This window comes from Solanum dulcamara, chromosome 9, assembly GCF_947179165.1.
Source record: "Solanum dulcamara chromosome 9, daSolDulc1.2, whole genome shotgun sequence".
Taxonomy (NCBI): domain Eukaryota; kingdom Viridiplantae; phylum Streptophyta; class Magnoliopsida; order Solanales; family Solanaceae; genus Solanum; species Solanum dulcamara.
Window position 1 is genome coordinate 45,895,101 of NC_077245.1, and position 20,290 is coordinate 45,915,390.

General features: G+C 35.3%; 1 protein-coding gene across 1 annotated transcript; it reads left to right on the top strand.

Annotated features, from left to right (window-relative positions):
• Positions 1–11,069: 11,069 nt before the first annotated feature.
• On the top strand, positions 11,070–13,769 carry LOC129903966 (uncharacterized). The gene is made up of 3 exons (XM_055979492.1): positions 11,070–11,573; positions 13,034–13,291; positions 13,383–13,769. Exons 1-3 carry the CDS (start codon positions 11,190–11,192, stop codon positions 13,569–13,571), a joined length of 831 nt encoding a protein of 276 aa, XP_055835467.1. The 5' UTR covers positions 11,070–11,189; the 3' UTR covers positions 13,572–13,769.
• The last annotated feature ends 6,521 nt before the right edge of the window (positions 13,770–20,290 follow it).

Below are 20,290 nucleotides of genomic sequence, written 5' to 3' on the forward strand. Positions count from 1 at the left end.
TCAACTCTTTGAATTTTGTGGGGGCCATCCGGTAAGGAAGAATAGAGATAGGTTGGGTGTCGGGGAGGAGATCATTAGTAAAATCAACTTTTCTTTTAGGAGGGACATCAGGAAGGTTATAGGGAAAGACATCGGGAAACTTATTGACTACGGGAACTGACTCAAGAGGAGGACTTTTGGATCCCTAACCCTCATTATGTGGTAAATATACCCCTTAGCAATTAATTTTTGGGCCTTAAGACAAGAGATGAACTTACCCTTCACCACTGAATCACGACCCTCTCATTTAAGAACGGACTCATTTGGAAATTAGAACTTGACTTGACAAGTACTATAATTTATGGAAGCATAAGATGCATGTAACCAATCCATCGCAAGTATAACATCGAAATCCATGATGTCAAGCTCTATTAAATCACAAGGGACAACTTTATACATTATGGACATGGGACAACCCTTCTAGACTTTTCTAGCCACAACCGACTCACCCACGGGGGTATATACCAAATAAGGCTTTAATAATATTTTGGGCAAGATACCAAACCTATTTGCTAAGAATGGAGTAACAAATGACAAGTTTGCACCCGGGTCCAACAATGTATATACATCAAAAGTAATGACCTTTAATTTCAGCCAGGAAACCTTCCCAGGTCCGCGATGCGGACCTGTCGCGAACTACTCTGTCTTGTGCGGCGACTGCATCGCGGGCCATACTTTTTTGTGGTTTCTTTAAAAATCTTTCTTCCATTCTACGGGTCCTAAAAATCTACTGAGACCATTTTCCCTCAGGTTTTGACCCCTGGATCAAAATTCTGAACTCAGATTTTTCAAAAAGATTAAGGATAATACGTTACATGAGCGGCCTATTTCCAAGGCATTCTTAAGGTATTTTTTTTAATTTTGAGGGATGTTACAATTTTGATATCTTGCGCTAGGACACCCAGACTTTGATGTCCGGCCTTCACTTATTGACAATTCGGACATTCGAAAATGAACCTTGCTATATCCTTCTTCATGCCACCCCACCAGTAGAACTCCTTTAAGTCTTGGTACATTTTCTTCAAACCGGGAAGAATGGAGCATGAAGAATTATGAGCTTCCATCAAGATCAAATTCCTTAGGCCACCCGAATCCAGAACAGATAACCGACCTTGGTAGTATAGCACCCCATATCCCTCTTGAGAAAAGACTTCTACCTTCTTTTCTTTCACTAACTTATTTAACTCAATAAGTGTCGGGTCAAGGTCTTGTTTTGACTTGACATCCATGACCAAAGAGGATTCGGACCCATTTTGGACAACCATACCACTATCATTTGTACCACACAACTTCACCCCTATTCTAGCCAACTGGTGAACATCTTTCACCAACTCCCTCTTCCATTCATAAACATGGGCCACACTCCCCATACACACTCTACTAAATGCATCAGCAATCACATTAGCTTTACCCAGATGATAGTGCAAACTCATGTCATAGTCCTTGAGGAGTTCTAGCCACCTCCTTTGCCTTAGATTAAGGTCCTTTTGGGTGAACACATATTGAAGACTTATATGATCGGTAAGCACATCCATATGCACCCCATAGAGGTAATGTCTCCAAATCTTCAAAGAAAAAATAACGGACACCAACTCAAGATCATAGGTAGGGTAGTGATGTTCGTGCACCTTCAATTTCCTAGAAGCATAGGCAATGACCTTTCCATTTTGAATTTAGACAGAACCCATACCAATCTTCGGAGCATCAAAATAAACCACAAAGCCTTCTAGTCCTTCTGGTAGAGTTAAGATAGGAGTGGAGGTAAGTCTATCTTTCAAGGTGTCAAAACTCTTTCCACACTCATCCGTCCATATGAATTTTTCTTTATTTTGGGTCGATTTCATCACAGAGGATGAGATGGAAGAAAACCATTCTACGAACCTTCTATAGTACCCAAAAAGCTCCTAATGTCCGAAGAAGACAATAGTCTAGGACAATTCTCGACCGCCTCTATTTTTTTAGAATCAACCTTGATCCCATCACCGGATACTATGTAACCAAGAAAGGCCACCTCCTTCAACCAAAACTCACACTTACTAAATTTTGTAAATAATTGCCTATCCCTCAACATTTGGAGCACAACCCTCATGTGTTTCATATGTTATTCCTTACTCAGAGAGTAGATTAAAACATCATCAATAAAGACCACAACAAAAGTATAAAGGTAGGGTTTAACACCCAATTCTTTTGGTCCATGAACACTGACAGAACATTAGTCAACCCAAAACTCATCACTACAAACTTAAAGTGACCATACCTTATTCGGAAAGCCATCTTGGGAATGTCACACTCCCTTGCCCTTTGCTGGTGATAGCCGAACCAAAGGTCGATCTTGGAGAAGTGGCTTGCCCTTGCAACTGATCAAACAAGTCATCTATCCTACGGATTGGGTATTTGTTCTTAATTGTCACTTTGCTTAATTGCCGATAGTCTTTGCACATTCAGAGTGACCCATCCTTCTTTTTTACAAATAGAACAGGAGCACCCCACAGCAAAATACTTGGCCTTATGAATCCCTTTTCTAACAAATCCTTTAATTGTTCCTTCAACTCTTTGAATTTTGTGGGGGCCATCCGATAAGGAAGAATAGAGATAGGTTGGGTGTCGGGGAGGATATCATTACCAAAATCAACTTTTCTTTTAGGAGGGACATCAGGAAGGTTATAGGGAAAGACATCGGGAAACTTATTGACTACGGGGACTGACTCAAGAGGAGGACTTTTGGTTCCCTAACCCTCATTATGTGGTAAATATACCCCTTAGCAATTAATTTTTGGGCCTTAAGACAAGAGATGAACTTACCCTTCACCACTGAATCACGACCCTCTTATTTAAGAACGGACTCATTGGGAAATTAGAACTTGACTTGACGAGTACTACCATTTATGGAAGCATAAGATGCATGTAACCAATCCATCGCAAGTATAATATCGAAATCCATGATGTCAAGCTCTATTAAATCACAAGGGACAACTTTATACATTATGGACATGGGATAACCTTTCTAGACTTTTCTAGCCATAACCGACTCACCCATGGGGGTAGATACCAAATAAGGCTTTACTAATATTTTGGGTAAGATACCAAACCTATTTGCTAAGAATGGAGTAACAAATGACAAGTTTGCACCCGGGTCCAACAATGTATATACATCAAAAGTAATGATCTTTAACATATGGGTAATAATATTTTGTGCTTCGTCAACCTCTTGCCTCCTATGCAATGCATAGAAACGATTAGTGCATTGGCTACCTCCTTGAGCTTATTGGTCATAAGCAACTTGGCCTTGAGGCCTACCACCCCCATCACCTCTACAATCCCGATCATGGTGACCCAATTTGCCGCATTTGAAGCATGCATTTGAGCCTGCCAAGCACTCTCCTTTGTGGGTCCTCCCATACTTCTTACATGGGGGAAAAACTTTGGCACCAACATTATCTCTTGAGACCATTAGATTAGGACCCTTATCTTTGTTGAACTTGGGAGGAGAAGTATTAGTGGAACCTTGTCCCATAAACCGTTGCCCACCTTGGACTTTGTCATTGCTATTATAATTGGACCTTTGAGGGTTGAATCCTCTACCATCTTCTCTAGCTTTCTTGAACCCTCTTGACCTCTCCCTAACTTCTCTTCTTCAATTTGTTCGACATACCTCATTAACCCGGAGATTTCCATTTCCTTGACCAATATGTCCATCTTGTACTCCATAGACACCAAGCTTGAGACACTGGAAATAAACTTGCTCATTCTAGCATGGGGGTCGAAGACCATGAAAGGAGCATACTTTGACAATTTTGTGAATTTGAGGTCATACTCTCTCACATTAATACTCCCTTCACGGAGGTTGATGAGCTCTTAGATTTTGGCCTCCTTTAACTCCAATGGAAAGAAGCAGTCTAGGAAGGCACCTTTGAACTCTTCACATCCTATCGGCCACATCTCTTCATCCCTCTCCACAACCCATTACTCATACATCGCTCAAGCTACACCTTTGAGTTGATATGCCACTTGCTCAGACTTCTTATTTTGTAGAACACCTATGATGGCCACAATTCGGTATACCTCATCGATAAACTCCATAGGATCCTCATCTATTTTAGAACCATCAAACTCAGGCGGATTCATCCTTTGGAAATCCCGAATCCTAGGGGGCGGATTTTACATTTGAGGAGGAGGTACACCTTAATGCCATTAGTTGTCTACAGGTTGAGCCAACAATGTAATGATATTATGAAACTCGGTATGGGTTACCCCTTCCTCATGATGTGGTACATCGAGAATCGGAGGAGCTTGGTTTTCATTGTTAACCCTTGCTCTTGGAGGTGCTCTTCCTTAAGGCATTATCTAGAGAATACAAAAATGAGTCGTTAGTTAGAGGAGGGCTTAGGACACTCTACGGCATGACATGAATTTGAAATAAGAGAAAACTTTTCTAAATATGTCATAGTCTCCTATTCGTAATTGTGGCGCACTTCACAACCATGAACAAGACCCAATTTGACGTGGTATGTTGGACTTTGAGGACCATTTCATAACCTCATGCTCTGATATCAAGTTTTTTACAACTCAAGCCTAGGGCCTAGACGTGATATGATGAATGAAGCAACCGGAGGTACCTCACCCAAGCCGCTTAGCATTCATCAAGAAATTCATCGACAGTGATAATCAACAAGCGAAAACATAAAGGGGATAATCAGGACTAAGGAACTTCACATTACACAAGAATCAAACTCAACATAACATCACTTTCATTGTCCAACAATACTTTCAACATTTTAAGACTTGGCGGGGGCAAAGACATGTCCCTAGCTCATCCTCAATATTTAATGAAGGATATCAAAATGAAACTCAATGTCTAAACATAATATAAGCTAGAAAAGGGTAGGAGTGTTGTTTCGGATCATGGAAACTCACCACTAGTAGTAGCCTTCGACGATTAATCTAGCCATGAGGAGAAAAGTGCAGGGAAATTCCACCTATATGGTGATATCGTGTAGGCAAAAGTTTGTGTTGGTACTTTGAATGTACTAAGTATGTGAGTATGCTATGAAATAAAGAACATAAAGGGAGACATTTATAAGCAATATGTATAAGTGGATGCATGCATGATAAATTGTTGTGTGCAACCTTAAAATATTCATTTTGTGGGAAAGTGACCATAACCGACATTTAAGACCATGAGAGATATTACATGGAATCTGATGACTCCTACACCGCGACAAGGGAGGTTACCTTGCCAGGGCACACTCCATTAAATCTTTCCTTCAATCTTGAACATTAACTTTAACTTTAAGGGCTTTTGTGGATCCACTAGCCTATAAGGGCCCCTATGGTGGCACATAGTTAACGCAACACGAGACTTTACTTAAGGACCCCTTCGGTCGAGTCCCCATCTACATGCTATATTCTGTGCTAGGTCAAATCCCACAGAATAACATTTAAATATCATAATAACATAACCATTCATATAACTTTAACATAAATCATCATTCGGTGGAATAACTCATTAAAACCTTTAATTTGATTCAATGCGAGAATTATCCTTTCACATTTTAACCTTACTTTGCGAACAAGCCCTTTCACCAATTAATCATTTCATAAAGACTCTCTTTTATCAAAATATAGGCATTTGCTTCATAAACTTTCATTTGGAGTCAAAGCTTTCAATTCAACTTTACTTGAAGGTAAGGAAACCTAGGTGGGTTCACTTCATAAAACCTTCAAATGTATATAAAGGAATCTTGCATTCATGAGAGTGTTGGAAAATGCATCAAATTACACATCTTAAAACAACCCACCATATACACTTTAAACTCATCTTTAAACCTTCATATAGACACTTTAGCAAATCATTTATTTCATGAAATTGAGAGTCAATATATATCAACATAAGTAAATAAACTTCAAATATATCATAATCTATGCATTTTGAATTATCGTGTAAAAACCCATAAGATTTCATCATTAAATATTAAGATGCTAAGTTGAGAAAATACTTGAGCTCCATGGGTGGAAGAACCGACAGATGAAAACTCACATACCTTGGGGACACAATTTTGTATTTGAGACCCTTAAATAGTTTTGTCACAATTTTTACTTGTTTTGGTCTCCGAGGGAGCGTGTTACTAGTTTTACTAGGGGAAAATTGGAATTTTGAAAGGAAGTACATTATTTTCTGATGTTTTTGTATCAAAGAGATATTTACTTTAAACTTATTGATTTTACTTTGGAGGTTTGAATATTTCGAGGAAAAATGTTAATTTTATAAGAGTTTTGGAAAAAAAAAAGAGTTTGCATTAAACATACAAACTTTGCAGTTTGAATTGAAAGATAGGTTATTTTACTTGGTACTGTGAACCTGAGGGGTTATTTCAGGTTTATTTTTATACTGATAAATTTGAGGAAGCATTCCGCGGCCTGAAAAACTATTTCGAATAATATTTCTTGCAATTCACCTATTGCTAAGTCCAAGGGATCATTCCTGACGGTCTGAGGGATTTTGCTGGATTTTTACTTTTAGGCATTGGCCACACGTGCATTGCATCATCTTGTATTATGTGTCTGTTCGTGATTTACTTATTTTGGGTGTTGAATGCTCATTATTATTTTTACCTTCACTATCAGTAATGGCATGTATATTTGTAGTTAGCTGTTAAATCATAGTGTTAACACAATCGTGCCTCTTATATTTATATAGTTTCTATCTGAGCTCAGTCGGCCTATGATGCCTATTAAGTATCCATATCTTGGTAATCATACTGCATATGTGTATCTTTTTCTGGTGCAACTCCTAGTACGAGTCACCCCCATTGATTTAAGATATTCTAAGGCCGTCGTTATTGGACCGTGGTGAGCTCTTGGCGTCCGGAGATTTACTTTTTCTCTTTTGTTTTTTCTATGTATTTTGTGTTTTGATTAGATATAACTATCATTTATCGTCCTTTCTGTACTTAGATGCTCTTGTATCTATGATACTTTTGGTTCTTATGTATTAGTTTTTTCTTTCTTGGTCACTTTCAGGCCTTTTCTATATATTTTGTATCGTTATATACATATCTATGCTATAGCCCCCTCTTCTTTCTTGTTATTTCTCCCACGTAGTCATATGTTAGTTTTAACTTATCACTCGCAGTTGAGTTTGGGCTTGCCTATTGGGGTGCTTACGGTAGGTGTCACAGTTGGAACTAAACGCCAATTAGTAAGCAATTAAGTTTCGTTTCTGAAATATAGCGATCAAGAAAGGAAAAATAGCAAGAAAACAATAATATTTACATTCAAATATGTGCGAAGGTTAAAATTTTTATGAAATATTAAGAAAGAAAGAATGTAATCCACAGATTCTCGTCTTCGAGATCGTCAACTCAAGAGTTTTGCTTTATTCTTGAATCAATGAAATATTTGTTGAAACTTCACTACGAATGCGAAGCTAAACTTTGATCACAATTGCAAAGATTATGGGAACTTGCGACTCAAAATAGTTGGAGACTAAGACTCTTTTGTATGCGGAAGAATTGCGGATCACCACTGAAGAGTAGAACTTTTCTATGTATTTTTCTTCTTCTTCTTCTCCTTTTTCTTCTTTCTGGTCTTATGAAGACTCTTTTATATAAGTGTGAGCTAGGATTTTGTGGGTATTTTGATCTTCAAGCAGTTTTAAAGGACTTTGGCCTTGAAGAGCATGAGTTGGGTTCGTCTTGTCAACTTAATAGACTAGCCCAAATATAATTTGGACTTTATTTAAGTCATATAATTTTAACTTAACTATTAATCCAACTTTATTAACCAATAATTTGACTTTCTCAATATATCATGAATTTAAGGATTAACCCAAAATATAATATGGATTTATCAATAAAATTTCATTGCCTATAGTCATCATGGCCCGGTTTCGGATTATGACATTTGTGAAATTCAGATACAAAGAAGGAGAGGGACAAGAAAGGGAGAGAGGCGAGCGAGAGAGTTGGTGTATTCTAGATGCATGTGAATCATAATTTGGATAAAATTATAGCTGAAAAAAATTACACCTAATTTGACTCTCGTGTATTTAAGATACATGTACATCTCTGGATCAATTAACTGAGAGAAAATGTAATTTTTGACAACTTTCATTTCAGTGAGTAATTAGCACAAATAATAGTGTATTTTATGTCATTTTCTCTGTTGAATATGTCTATGCGATAATTATATCATGACTTAAATTTATAGATTTGATTTCATAACCAAAAATAAAATTTGATGTATTTCTACTGCCGTGTGCAAATTGAGTTAAAATTTTGAATTGATTTTGTGTTTTTTTTTTACCAAAAGATCGGTAGACCTGAAATAATTTTATTTTTAGGATTCTAGTTCGAAATTTCTGAATAAAGATAAGGATACTTACAATTTCAGCATTATATTTTGTCAGGAGGAAATGAGCTCTTATTTAGCTCTGGATTAACTTCTATTAGTAAATCGGTGTTGCAAATGTTCAAATAATATACTCAATTTATTTTAATTTATTTGTTTTATTTTTCTTTTTTAGTTAGTTTAGAATAATATATATATATATATATAAAGTATGACTAAAGGTGAACATAATTTTTTGGAAAAATTACCTATTTACACATGTTATATTACCATATTTACTAATATTCCCCACCATTTGTAAAAATCTCAAAATTTTCTCTTTTTTTAACTCTCTCTCCATCTCACAGATACATCACGTTTAACTTTTCTCAACTATCCTAAATTCACGCCTAATTTCAAGATTGAGTTTCAACAGTTTTTTTTAAATTTCAGTCCAAGTATTACTCAATTTCAAGCTTCTAAGTAAGGTATATTCAAGTTTTTCCTTATCTGGAATCTCACTTCAATCTCACATCCTTCGATTTCCATTGATTTCTTATGTAATTTTTTTTATTGTTTTTACTCTTATTGTTCACTAATACATATGAAATTCGCTCCATGTTTTAGTGTTGGTTTCACACGTTTGAATAAAAATTAAGGAATTCTTGTTTCACCAGGTTCTAATTTATCTTGGAAAGGTTACCACGGGGTTAGATCCAACATTGTAACGATCCAGTAGTTATGGATAAGTTACATTCAAAATTAAAGTCGAAATCTCCAGTTCAACATGCACCCAAAGAAGCAGACCAAAAGATTGAAGGGGTTACAACACGCCCTACTCTCCCAAAGTTATTAGTTCATCTAAGTTGTGTTCTGTTTTTTTTAAATCTCGATTTTTCTGATACATTTCAATGTACCTTTCTTAATGTTCCTATTTTGATACTTAAGCTTCTGATATGGTTTTGTTATTATTGTTCTGATACATAAGGTCTAATGTTTTTTATAATATTCTGATACATCAAGTACTAATCAAGATACATAAGGCGTTTCTAACTTTTATATTATTTATGATACATTAATTTCTGTTTTTTCTATTATTTTTAAAATCTAAAGGCAAAATAAAGTGTCTCATATCAATATACATAAGCTCTATATGTATAATGATTGGCCATGCATCTGATTCATAATGTCACTTTTGTATCATCTATTCTAATGTATCATATCAGATGTACAATGTATCAAGTTCAAGTTGTATTTAATCATTTTCCCTTCATCAAAAAGATCCCTTCCCACTATTTGAGATTCAGCACTGCATATACGGCTAATTTTATTGATGATTTCAAATCATCAAATAGGTGAAGAAGCTATACAGTTATTTAGGCAATTTAGCAGATGTTGTTGAATATAAATTTTTATTCATGATACATAACCTTTCTAATATATGGTGCATTGTAACAATGCTTATGTATCAACCCTAACTCTATCGAATGGTCATGTATCAGTTATCAATGTATCAAACTCAAATATAAGATGAAAGTTTATGTATTAGATTCTCATGTATCAAACTTTACTGCTTCTGATACATTTACAACTTATATCAATACAAGATGTTATGTATCAACCATAAATCAGTTGAAAGATAATACAACAATCTTCAATGTGTCAACCATAAATCTGTCAAATGGTCATGTATCAGTTATCAATGTATCAAATTCAAATATAAGATGGAAATTTATGTATCAGATTCTCATGTATCAAATTTTATTGCTTCTGATACATCTACAACTTATATCAATACGAGATGTTATGTATCAACCATAAATCAGTTGAAAGCTAATATAACAATCTTCAATGTATCAACCATAAATTTGTCGAATGGTCATGTATCAGTTATCAATGTATCAAATTCAAATATAAGATGAAAATTTATGTATCAGATTCTCATGTATCAAATTTTATTGCTTCTGATACATCTACAACAAAACACCTATAGTGCCTTGTACCAAATAATCATAAATCAATCCTGTCGCCCAATACGATTCCATCAATTTTGTATCGTTCATAACTCACCTCGGATTGCCAAACTCCAGAATGTCTCAGTAGAATCGAGATATTCATCTCGAATTGCTTGATGAATTTTGAATTTTGGATTGAAGTTCGGTACGATCCTATGTTCTATTTTTTGAAATTTTCAAGTCCCTCATAACTGTTACGCTTTGTATGAGTTAATTTCTTCATTTAGCTAAGTAATTGACTGAAAGAAGGAAACTTAACTTGATTTATGTTACCTTTCCATAAAAAAATCAACAACATTAATTATTATGTATCAAAACGTGATGTATCAAACGTACTACTAATGTATCAGAAATCTAGAAAAAATTAGGAAAATCGGATAATTTTTTAAAAAGTAGAAATAAATTGTAATTGAGTTTTTTCATTATGGGATTTAGGTAAAATCTACTAATCTTTTTCATAAAAATACGGGAGCAAATATGACCCTTTCTTCCAAAGTAGTTTAAGAAGCAAAATCAATTTTTTTTTTGACTTTGTGAAGTTAAAATAAGATAAATAAATTTAAAAGAAGAAAGAAAGAAGTTTTATATCCGCTTGTTTTAACTTTCTCCTTTCTAGGCTTGTGCGGAAATAATAATCGTGTTTCCTCCATAGCCATAACTAGTTTGTATTTGTCATTATAACTCATTATTATCCATGAAAATATTTGTGGCCATTGAGGAATTCTCACACATACCCCACCCACAGAGGCACACCTACATTTACTCCATTGCTTCATCTCTCTCAATTTCCCCAATAAGACATAACCAATGGCCACCCTATCTCCTAAGTTAGCCACCGGCATTCTCCATTTTCAATCTCAGCACCGCAAACCGCCTTCTCTCCTCCCTACTAACTTCAATTCATTGACAAGCAACAGCAACAGCTATAGTTTTAGTAGATGTAGCAATGTTAAGGTGAAGAAAGTAAAATGCAAGGCTACTGAGGTTTCGGTTGCAGAGGGGTCATCGGCGGCCAATTGGGTGCCTGTTGTTCCGCTGTCAGCACTGCCCAAAGGAGAGAGACGTGTTATCATACAAGATGGGGAAACTATACTCTTGCTTTGGTATAAAGATGACGTTTTTGCTATTGAAAATCGTTCTCCTGCTGAAGGTGCTTATAGTGAAGGGCTTCTTAATGCTAAGCTCACTCAGGTCCCTTCTTTTTTTCTCTTCCTTTCCTTTATGGCTTTACTTGGTTGCTTTCTAGCTCTTCTTTTGTATTAGTATTTCGTTCTGTGTGCCATTATTTAGTCCCCCTTTTTTGGGGGGGTGGGGGGAGGGGTTTAAAAATCAGTTCATGGATGCAAGATTTATGGGATGTAGGAGAGTAGTTATTTTGGGTTATAATTCCATTTGGTTGCTATTTCTTTTCAATCAAAGAAACATTGTGATTAGACAAATTTCATTTCCTAAATGCTCCTCTATTAATGCTTTTTTTGTGAAATTCCTAAGAGAGTAAAGTTTTCTTCTTCCTCTTGTGATTATAGCCAATTCAAACACAATACTGCAGATATTGCTAAATATGTAGGTGTAGGGGGTTCTTTTTGTGCTACATCTGAGTGATGTTGGTGCATGAATGCAAAAGCACTTTGATTCTGTACTCAGGAACTCAAGTTAGTGAGCTTACAAAGATTAGCCAATGGCTCTTGTCATTTCCATTGATTGAGCAGCTGTTGATGTTGGTTTCTGTATGTGTGCTATAGGGGAAGTGATGATTTCCTAAATGCCAATGACGGCAGCTTTCTTAGAAAAATAACTATTGCAAAACTAGTGGGTGTGTTTGGTAGGAAGGAAAATGTTTTCCACCGACAATGTTTGGTGGGTTTGAGTTTGTATTACTCACTTAGGACTTCACTTGAAATTACAATTGATGCATGAGGGTATACATTTTGCCATTTACACAGTTAAAAAGGTTAAACTCTGTCTGCTGGTGAAGGGAGCAACTTCGGCACTGTGTAAATGTCATGACATTACTAGCATTCTGTTCCAATAGAACTTTTCAGCCTAACAACAAGAACAACAAGCCCAGTATAATCCCACCATGTGGGGTCTGGGAGGGTAGAGTGTACGCAGACCATTATAAAATGTTCTGAATTTAGTAGAGGTTACAAATTCATGACAATACATACATGTTACTGAAAGTTACAAGAACAAATTGATTAGACAACAGATGAAATAAGATATGGTATAAAAATGGCAAACCATTAATTCATTTCATTTACGTGGAGCTAGCTTCTGCTTGAACGATGAAATGCTACATTTTTGCAAGATTATATAACTAGCCAGTAGCCAGGATGTCAGCCTTTCCAACTTTTGTAGTTCGACTTAACATATGCTACTAAATTAAGAGGCTATTATAAGGTTTGCTTGTTTGAATGCACTTGCTGCTGCATAGAACTTCCTTTTCATGTTAATGTTAGAATTCTTATTATTAAATAATTTGATGTTATTCAAGATGTCTCTATTACTGACTGCTATCTATTACTACGATCATGATGTTTCGTGCTTCACACATATTGTGCATTTCTCCATGCTGCATGAACATGCTGACAATATGTATATTCTTTCTGGATTCGATAATGTAAAATCCCATAAATCTCAAATTCCTACAGGATGGATGTATCGTGTGTCCTACAACAGGTAGCACATTTTATCTGCGAAATGGAGCAATCAAAGAATGGTATCCGAATAATCCTGTGCTGAGAGTCCTTACTCCTGTCTTGAGAAATTTGTTTGTTTATCCCGTTAAAACCGACGATGAGAATATCTACATCAGCATGAGAGGTGGAAAAGTTGATGCGTCTGCAGAGATTGTTTTCAGTGGAAAGGCTCAACCTGGTGTAACAGCAACTGACGTTAATGTAGACGAGGTAATTGAACCAACTTAATCTTGCTTAGTTACTAACTTGTCCAATGGAGTAAATAACTCATTCTGATCTGATTTTTCTTATATGCATTTAGGTAAGAATGGTTATTGACGAGGGTCAAGAGGCCTTTGGGTTCACTGGAAGGAATGAACTGATAAATGGAAAAGCAGCAGTAATTGGTTTCCTGTTGCTGTTGGATTTTGAACTCTTGACCGGGAAAGGTCTTCTCAAAGGAACAGGGTTCTTGGACTTCATTTACTCAGTTTCAGATGCTTTCAAATGAAACCATTTCGCTAAAGGAAAATTTTCCTACTAAGTCATACATAAATTCTTATTCCCCGTCCCTCTTTTTTTTTCTCCCTTTTACCATTTCTCTGACAAATTTGCTTTTGTTTACAAAAAACCAAAACAAAGGAGGTTGATCTTTGTATATGTTGTCCAACTTTATAGATTAGTGAATTATATACACCTTTGAACAACATACTCATTGTTCCAGCGCAGAAATCCTTCTGTTTCTTCTGTAGTACTGCTATGCAGAGTTAAGCTTCTAACCAATGACAAGCAAAGTGAAGAATTTTAACACTATTTGGTAATCAGAAAGACAACTACAGGTAACCATTCATAGTGAGATTAGTAACTTTCAAAATAAGAGTTGTTAGTTGCAACAATTGATCAATAATAAGCAGTGTGAACCAGTTTTTACATTTTAAGGGGTTGTTTGGTAGGATGCATTAGGAGAAATGGTTTATGTATTATGTATGGTATTATTTAATATTATGTTTGGCAGGAATTTTGGCCTATGTATAAGCATAACTAATACATGAATTAGTTATACTCAATTTATACACCATAAATGGTATTATAGGGTGTATAACTAATACTTTCCGTTTGGTAGTATTAGTAATACATAGAATTTAATAACATGAGATTAATATATGTAAAGACAAAAATACCCCTCAAATTCTTTTAGTTTTATATTTTCTATTTGTACTAGTAAAGTTATTTAAATAAATTAGCTTACAAATATTATTATTAAAGGGAGTTGTTTCTTGCTGATGATTGTCACGCTGCCTTGGTTCCTTTATATGTTAACAAAATATTCTGACTTATTTATAAATTTGATGTCACTTATTTTGATCTTTCACTGAACAAGAAGTATCTCGATGCGGTAGAGGTTCATCTCATGCCACAATTTTTTTTAATTTTATTGCAAAATTTAAAATTAGATAGTAAAAAATATGAATTTGGTAGTTGGCAAATTTCAATAACCAAAATATCACTATTTTTGTCAAATCAAATCTCACCAATAAATCTACCAAAATTTAAAATATTTGTTTCTTCATGATGTCACCGATGACATCATAGAGATAATTTTTTTCTATAAATAGAGCACTCTTGCACATTTGTAAGAACACACCAAGATAGAGAGAAAAAATAATATTAGAGAGCAAAGTGAGGTATACCATAGACTAAGAAAATAGTTTGTGAAAAAATAGAGTGTGGACGATATTTTGGGAATGTGGAAAATCAAAAGAGTATTATTCCTTTTGAGTGCGTTGTGGTCATTTTAAATATTGTAATCATGACTACCTATAGTAAAATTCCTTACTATAGTGATACCAGTTGTTCCTATTGGCCCCGTGATTTTTCCTTATTTATAAGAGTTTTCACGTAAAATTCTTGGTGTCATTGTTTTCCCATTTTGTTTCCATTATTTTGACTATATATATTCTTTTGTTAATCCGCATTTTGTCAACAAACTGATATCAAAGCAAGGTTTATCTTAATATGCTCTGTGGTTGCAGCACGACCTGAACTTACACATTTGAAAAGATTTATTTTGGTTTGCAATAACTATATATTTTGGGGAAAATGATGAAACCCAACACAAGTAGAATGATTACTTTGAATGATGTTAATTATGCCATTTGAAAGGGGAAAATGAAAGATTTGTTGTATGTCATGAATTTTTATCAATCAGTATTTACCACTATAAAGCCTGATAACAAAATAGATAGAGTGTGAAATTTGTTGCACAAACAGAATTGTGGATTTATTAGGCAATGGATTGACCATAATGTGTTGAACCATATTTGTGGAGAGACACGTGCCCGTACCCTATAGAAGCATTTTGAAACCTTGTGTGATCAGAAGACTGGGAACAACAAAATATTCTTAATAAAACAGATGCTAAGTTTAAAATATCATGATGGTTCTCCGATGATAGATCATCTAAATAATTTTCAGGGGATCATGAACCTGGTATTTGCTATGCACATCAAATTTGATGAAGAAGTTCAAGGTTTGCCTCTACTTAGTTCCCTATAGACTCTTGGGGAATATTTAGAACTTCATTGTCAAATTCTGCTCCGGATGGTGTGATCTCTATGGATTTCACAAAAATCGGCATCTTGAACGATGAGATGAGAAGAAAATATCAAGGTTCTTCTACATCGGATGTCATGGTAACTGAATTCAGGGGGAGAAACAAAAATCGTGATTCTCAAAATAGAGAACATAACAGAAGCAAATCTAAAGGTTGACTTAAGTATATTGAGTGCTATCATTATGGCATGAAAGGGCACACAAAGAAGTTTTGCCAAAAATTAAAGAGGGAGAAGAAAGACAAAAAGGAAAATAAAGAAGATGGCAATGAAAATTTTCTAGCCAGTGTCACCTCCGAAGATTTGTTACAACCATTGATGCAGATTTGATAAATATTGCTTGTGATGAGTCAAGTTAGGTTGTGGATAGTGCAGCATCTCACGTGACATCAAGTAAGGATTTTTGTTTCTCTTCCTGTACTCCTGATGACTTTGGGACCGTAAATATGGGTAATGAGACAATATCTAGCGTTGTTGGTTTTGGTACAATTCATTTAGAAGCTAGTATTGAAACTAAACTAGTTTTGAACAATGTAAAACATGCACCTGATGTTCATTTACACCTTATTTCTGTTGGTGTTCTAGATGATGAAAGACATGTTAGTATCAATGATGGTGGAAAATGGAAACTCATTAAGGGTTTCTTGGTTGTGTCTAGTGTTAACAAACGTCGTGGTCTATATTGGACTACGGCTTCTACTTGTGCCAATATGGTGAATGCAATTGTGAGCAATAACTTTTCAACTTTATGACATAAGAGGCTTAGCCACATCAATGATAAATGACTTAATGTTATAGCCAAGAAGAAATTGTTTTCAGATTTCCAAAGTGCTAAATTAGAAAAGTGTGAGCACTACTTGGCTGAAAAATAAAATAGAGTTTCCTTTAAGTCTAATCCTTTAAGAAAGACAAGATTGTGTTAGTGCACTCTAATTTATGCATTCCAATGAAGACAAGGACTCTGGGTGGTCACTCTACTTTTTCACTTTCATTGATAACTGCTCAAGAAAGCTTTGGGTCAATGTCATGACCCAAGACTAGAGCCTAGATGTCATGATCCTACCTAAGACCTAGTCGTAACACGACGGTCAAAACCTTAAAGGGCTCCATCCAAGCCTTTTGACAATCATAAAGTACTCATAAGGTAAAGTAAGTGCGGAAAATAATCATAAGAAAGAGTCTAAATCATGAATCATAATGAGTATGAGAATGTGACAACATAGACTCTAAACATATGTCCAACAAATGCCTCTACTAAATAAAAATGGCTGGGCTAAGATATGTCCCTAGATCACCTTCAATATGAAAGAAATAAATGTCTTTGAAAGAAGAAAAGAGCAACTCATAACTAGTCCCCGGTAGATGAGTACTCACCAAACACTTAGTCGATATGAACTCTACTAGCCACGTGTGATAGGAACGTGATTCTCAACCCCTACATTATGAAACAACTAGGAAACATTATTCGTTACTATTTTGAATTTACTAAGTATGAGGGCATGACATGCAATGTAAATGATAAGATGCAATGATCAATTAAAGTACATGTGAAGAATAGATAAGTAAAGTCATGAGAGAATCATAATGATCAAAGCAATTGAGAAGCATAGTTGAGATCATGAAAGTACATAAGAGGTCATACATATATCGGATAGAACCATAACCGACAATAAGACCATGCGAGTTACATCATGAAATCTTGATGTCTCCCCATACAATGAAAGAAAGGGGAATCTACTTTCCAAGGGACTCTACTTGCTAAGGTAGACTCTACCCCACTAGGCGGGTCATGTACATACTCTATATGTGGATCCACTAGCTAAGCCATAAGACAATCTATGGTGGCACGTAGTTTAAGAGACTTGAGGATGCTACTAAAGCTTTTGATAGGGCCCCCACCTCACTTGGTACTAAGTCAAATCCCACGAAATACATAACATTGTAAACATACTTAGCATATATCATAACTTGTTCATAAACTTCATGCTTCATAGAATAACTCATTTCATAACATAATTGCAATGTGAGTATTGTCCTTTCATCATTACAAATCATACTTGCATAATTCATATAGTTAGGTCCTAGGTCACCGCATAGGGCCTAAGTCACCTTTCTTCATAACTTGCATAAAATTCATATCTTGAACATACTTGTAATTCATGATCATAATTCATACTTGAATTTAAAGTAAAACTCATATACATAGTCAATTTGAATGAAAATCATGATAACACCTTGAAATCATTGGATTCATAATAATACTTTATATTATCATCATAGAAAATAGGCTTCATGCATGGACAATCATAATTCAATTTAAAATCATATAACTCATGAAGAAACATACTTATAATGATCATCTATAATGATTAAAATATAATTTAAACAACCCAATAAAATTTGTAAAACTAGGGTAACAAACCCAATTGAAATTCATGAGATTTTGAGTAGAAACCTTGTGACTCCATGGGTAAAAGGGACCTATGGATCAATCCCTACATACCCTGATTGAATTTGACCTTAGAATTGAAAAACGATACTTTTTCTTGAAGAAACCTTAGCCAAACTTGATGAAGAAGATGAACCCTTGAATGAGCCTTGAGAGAAAAGTCTTAAAGTTGATTGGGAATTAATGAGGGAAAAGAATAGATTTTGGAGTATTTAGGATATTTTCGTAATGAATCTAGTCCTAAAAACGTCCACATACATTAATGAAAGAATAGGGAATGACTAAAATACCCCGTGATGATTTCCTTGGACTTGAAGATTTAGGATTACAGGGGAGGAGTTTTAGAACTTCCTCCATGGAACCCCTTCACGATTCGTGGAGGACATCATGACTCGTGAAGCATGGGTGTGGAACAGGCCCCGTAGAAGTAACCACCACAAAACCCCCCATGGTTCGTGAAGAGCTACAAGGACCGTGGTGGCCAACTGTGATCCTAGACTTGGAGTCATGTTCTGAGGTGTCAGGGGAGGGGTCAACACAGAGGGCTTCACGATCCGTGGTGCTCATCACATTCTGTTGTGCTTTGTCATGGACCTCACCCTGCAGGACTGAGCCTGAGGGTTACCACCATAGTGCTCACCACGGTCTGTGGTGCCTACCATGGCCTGTGATGGCCTTCCATGGTCATAACCTGGAGCTAAAATTCCATGTTTTTAGAATTTCCATGCTTTGATCCTCGATTTCCGACTTTCCAAATTTTAGGGTCTTACATTAGATGTGACATGGCTAATGAGACACCTAGAGTTACCTTACCTCTTAGAATTCATTTAGATTTTCATGGATAATGACATAAACAATACAATAAAAAGGGAAACATGACTAAGAGGAATATCATAGAATAAGAGTCAATAACAACCTCAAATTATCATCTATTTTTCCAACAATACCTCTATATATTTAGACTTGGCGGGGGCTAAGATATGTCCCTAGCTCACCCTCAATCAAAATTTAAAAAGTACCATGAAATGTATTCAAAAGTCTTTACATATTATAAGCTAGAAAAGGAAAGGAACGTTGTTCTCGAAACATGGGAACTCACCAAAATAATAGCCTTCAACGAAATCAACTAATCATGTGGAGGTGAATGTAGAGCAACCCCGGTCCCTACATGGTGATATCATTTAGGCAAAAGAGTATGCGTTAGTACTTTGAATGTACTAAGTATGTAGACATGCAATTTAATGAAAACGTTAAAGCATGATAAGATAAAATACATAAGTAGATGCATGAATAAGAAATCAACATAAAAAATATTAAAATGTTCATTTTATGTGAAGATGATCGTAACCGACATTTAAGATCTGTGAGCTATTACATAAAATCCAACATAACCCCCTACATTGGCACGGAAAGATTACTTTCCTAGTAGAACTCCATCAACTTCCTTCATTTCTTTAATATTTAGGGCTATTTGTGGATCCACTAGCCTAAACTTGCAAGGGCTCCTATGTTGGCGCATAGTTAATGAGACAAGGGGTTTCTAGTTGGATTCCCTTACTGAATCCCACCTCAATACCCCATGCGGTGCTAAGTTAATCCCACGGAATAGTTTAATATAACATAAGAACATAATCATTTACATAGCTTTAAATCATCAAAGCATAATTAGGTAGAATAGCTCATTAAAACTCTTCTTTGATTCACACAAGTGAGAATTGACCTTTCACAAGTGGAATACATCATTTCGTCATTTTTTCATTTCATAAGACTCCTTTGATCATAGAAATTTACTTTCATAAACATTCATTTTGTAGTGAAAGCTTTCAATTCAAACTTCATTGAAACATAGTGAAACCAGGTGGGTTCTACTTAATTCAACTTTCAAATAGTTAACATCAATGATAGAATGCATGGGAATAATAGAATAAATCAATTAAGACATCTTTAAAACAACCCACCAATACACTTCAAAACTCCTTTCATGCTTTCATATAAGAACCTTTGATAAATCAACCACTTCATGAAATTTAGAGTCAATATAAACTAAAATAAATCAACTTCAAATATTCAAGAATCTATACATTTGAAATCATAATGTGAAAACTCACAAAATTCATCATTTGAAATGAGCCATTAGGTTTAGAAAAATACGTGGGCTCCATGGGTGGA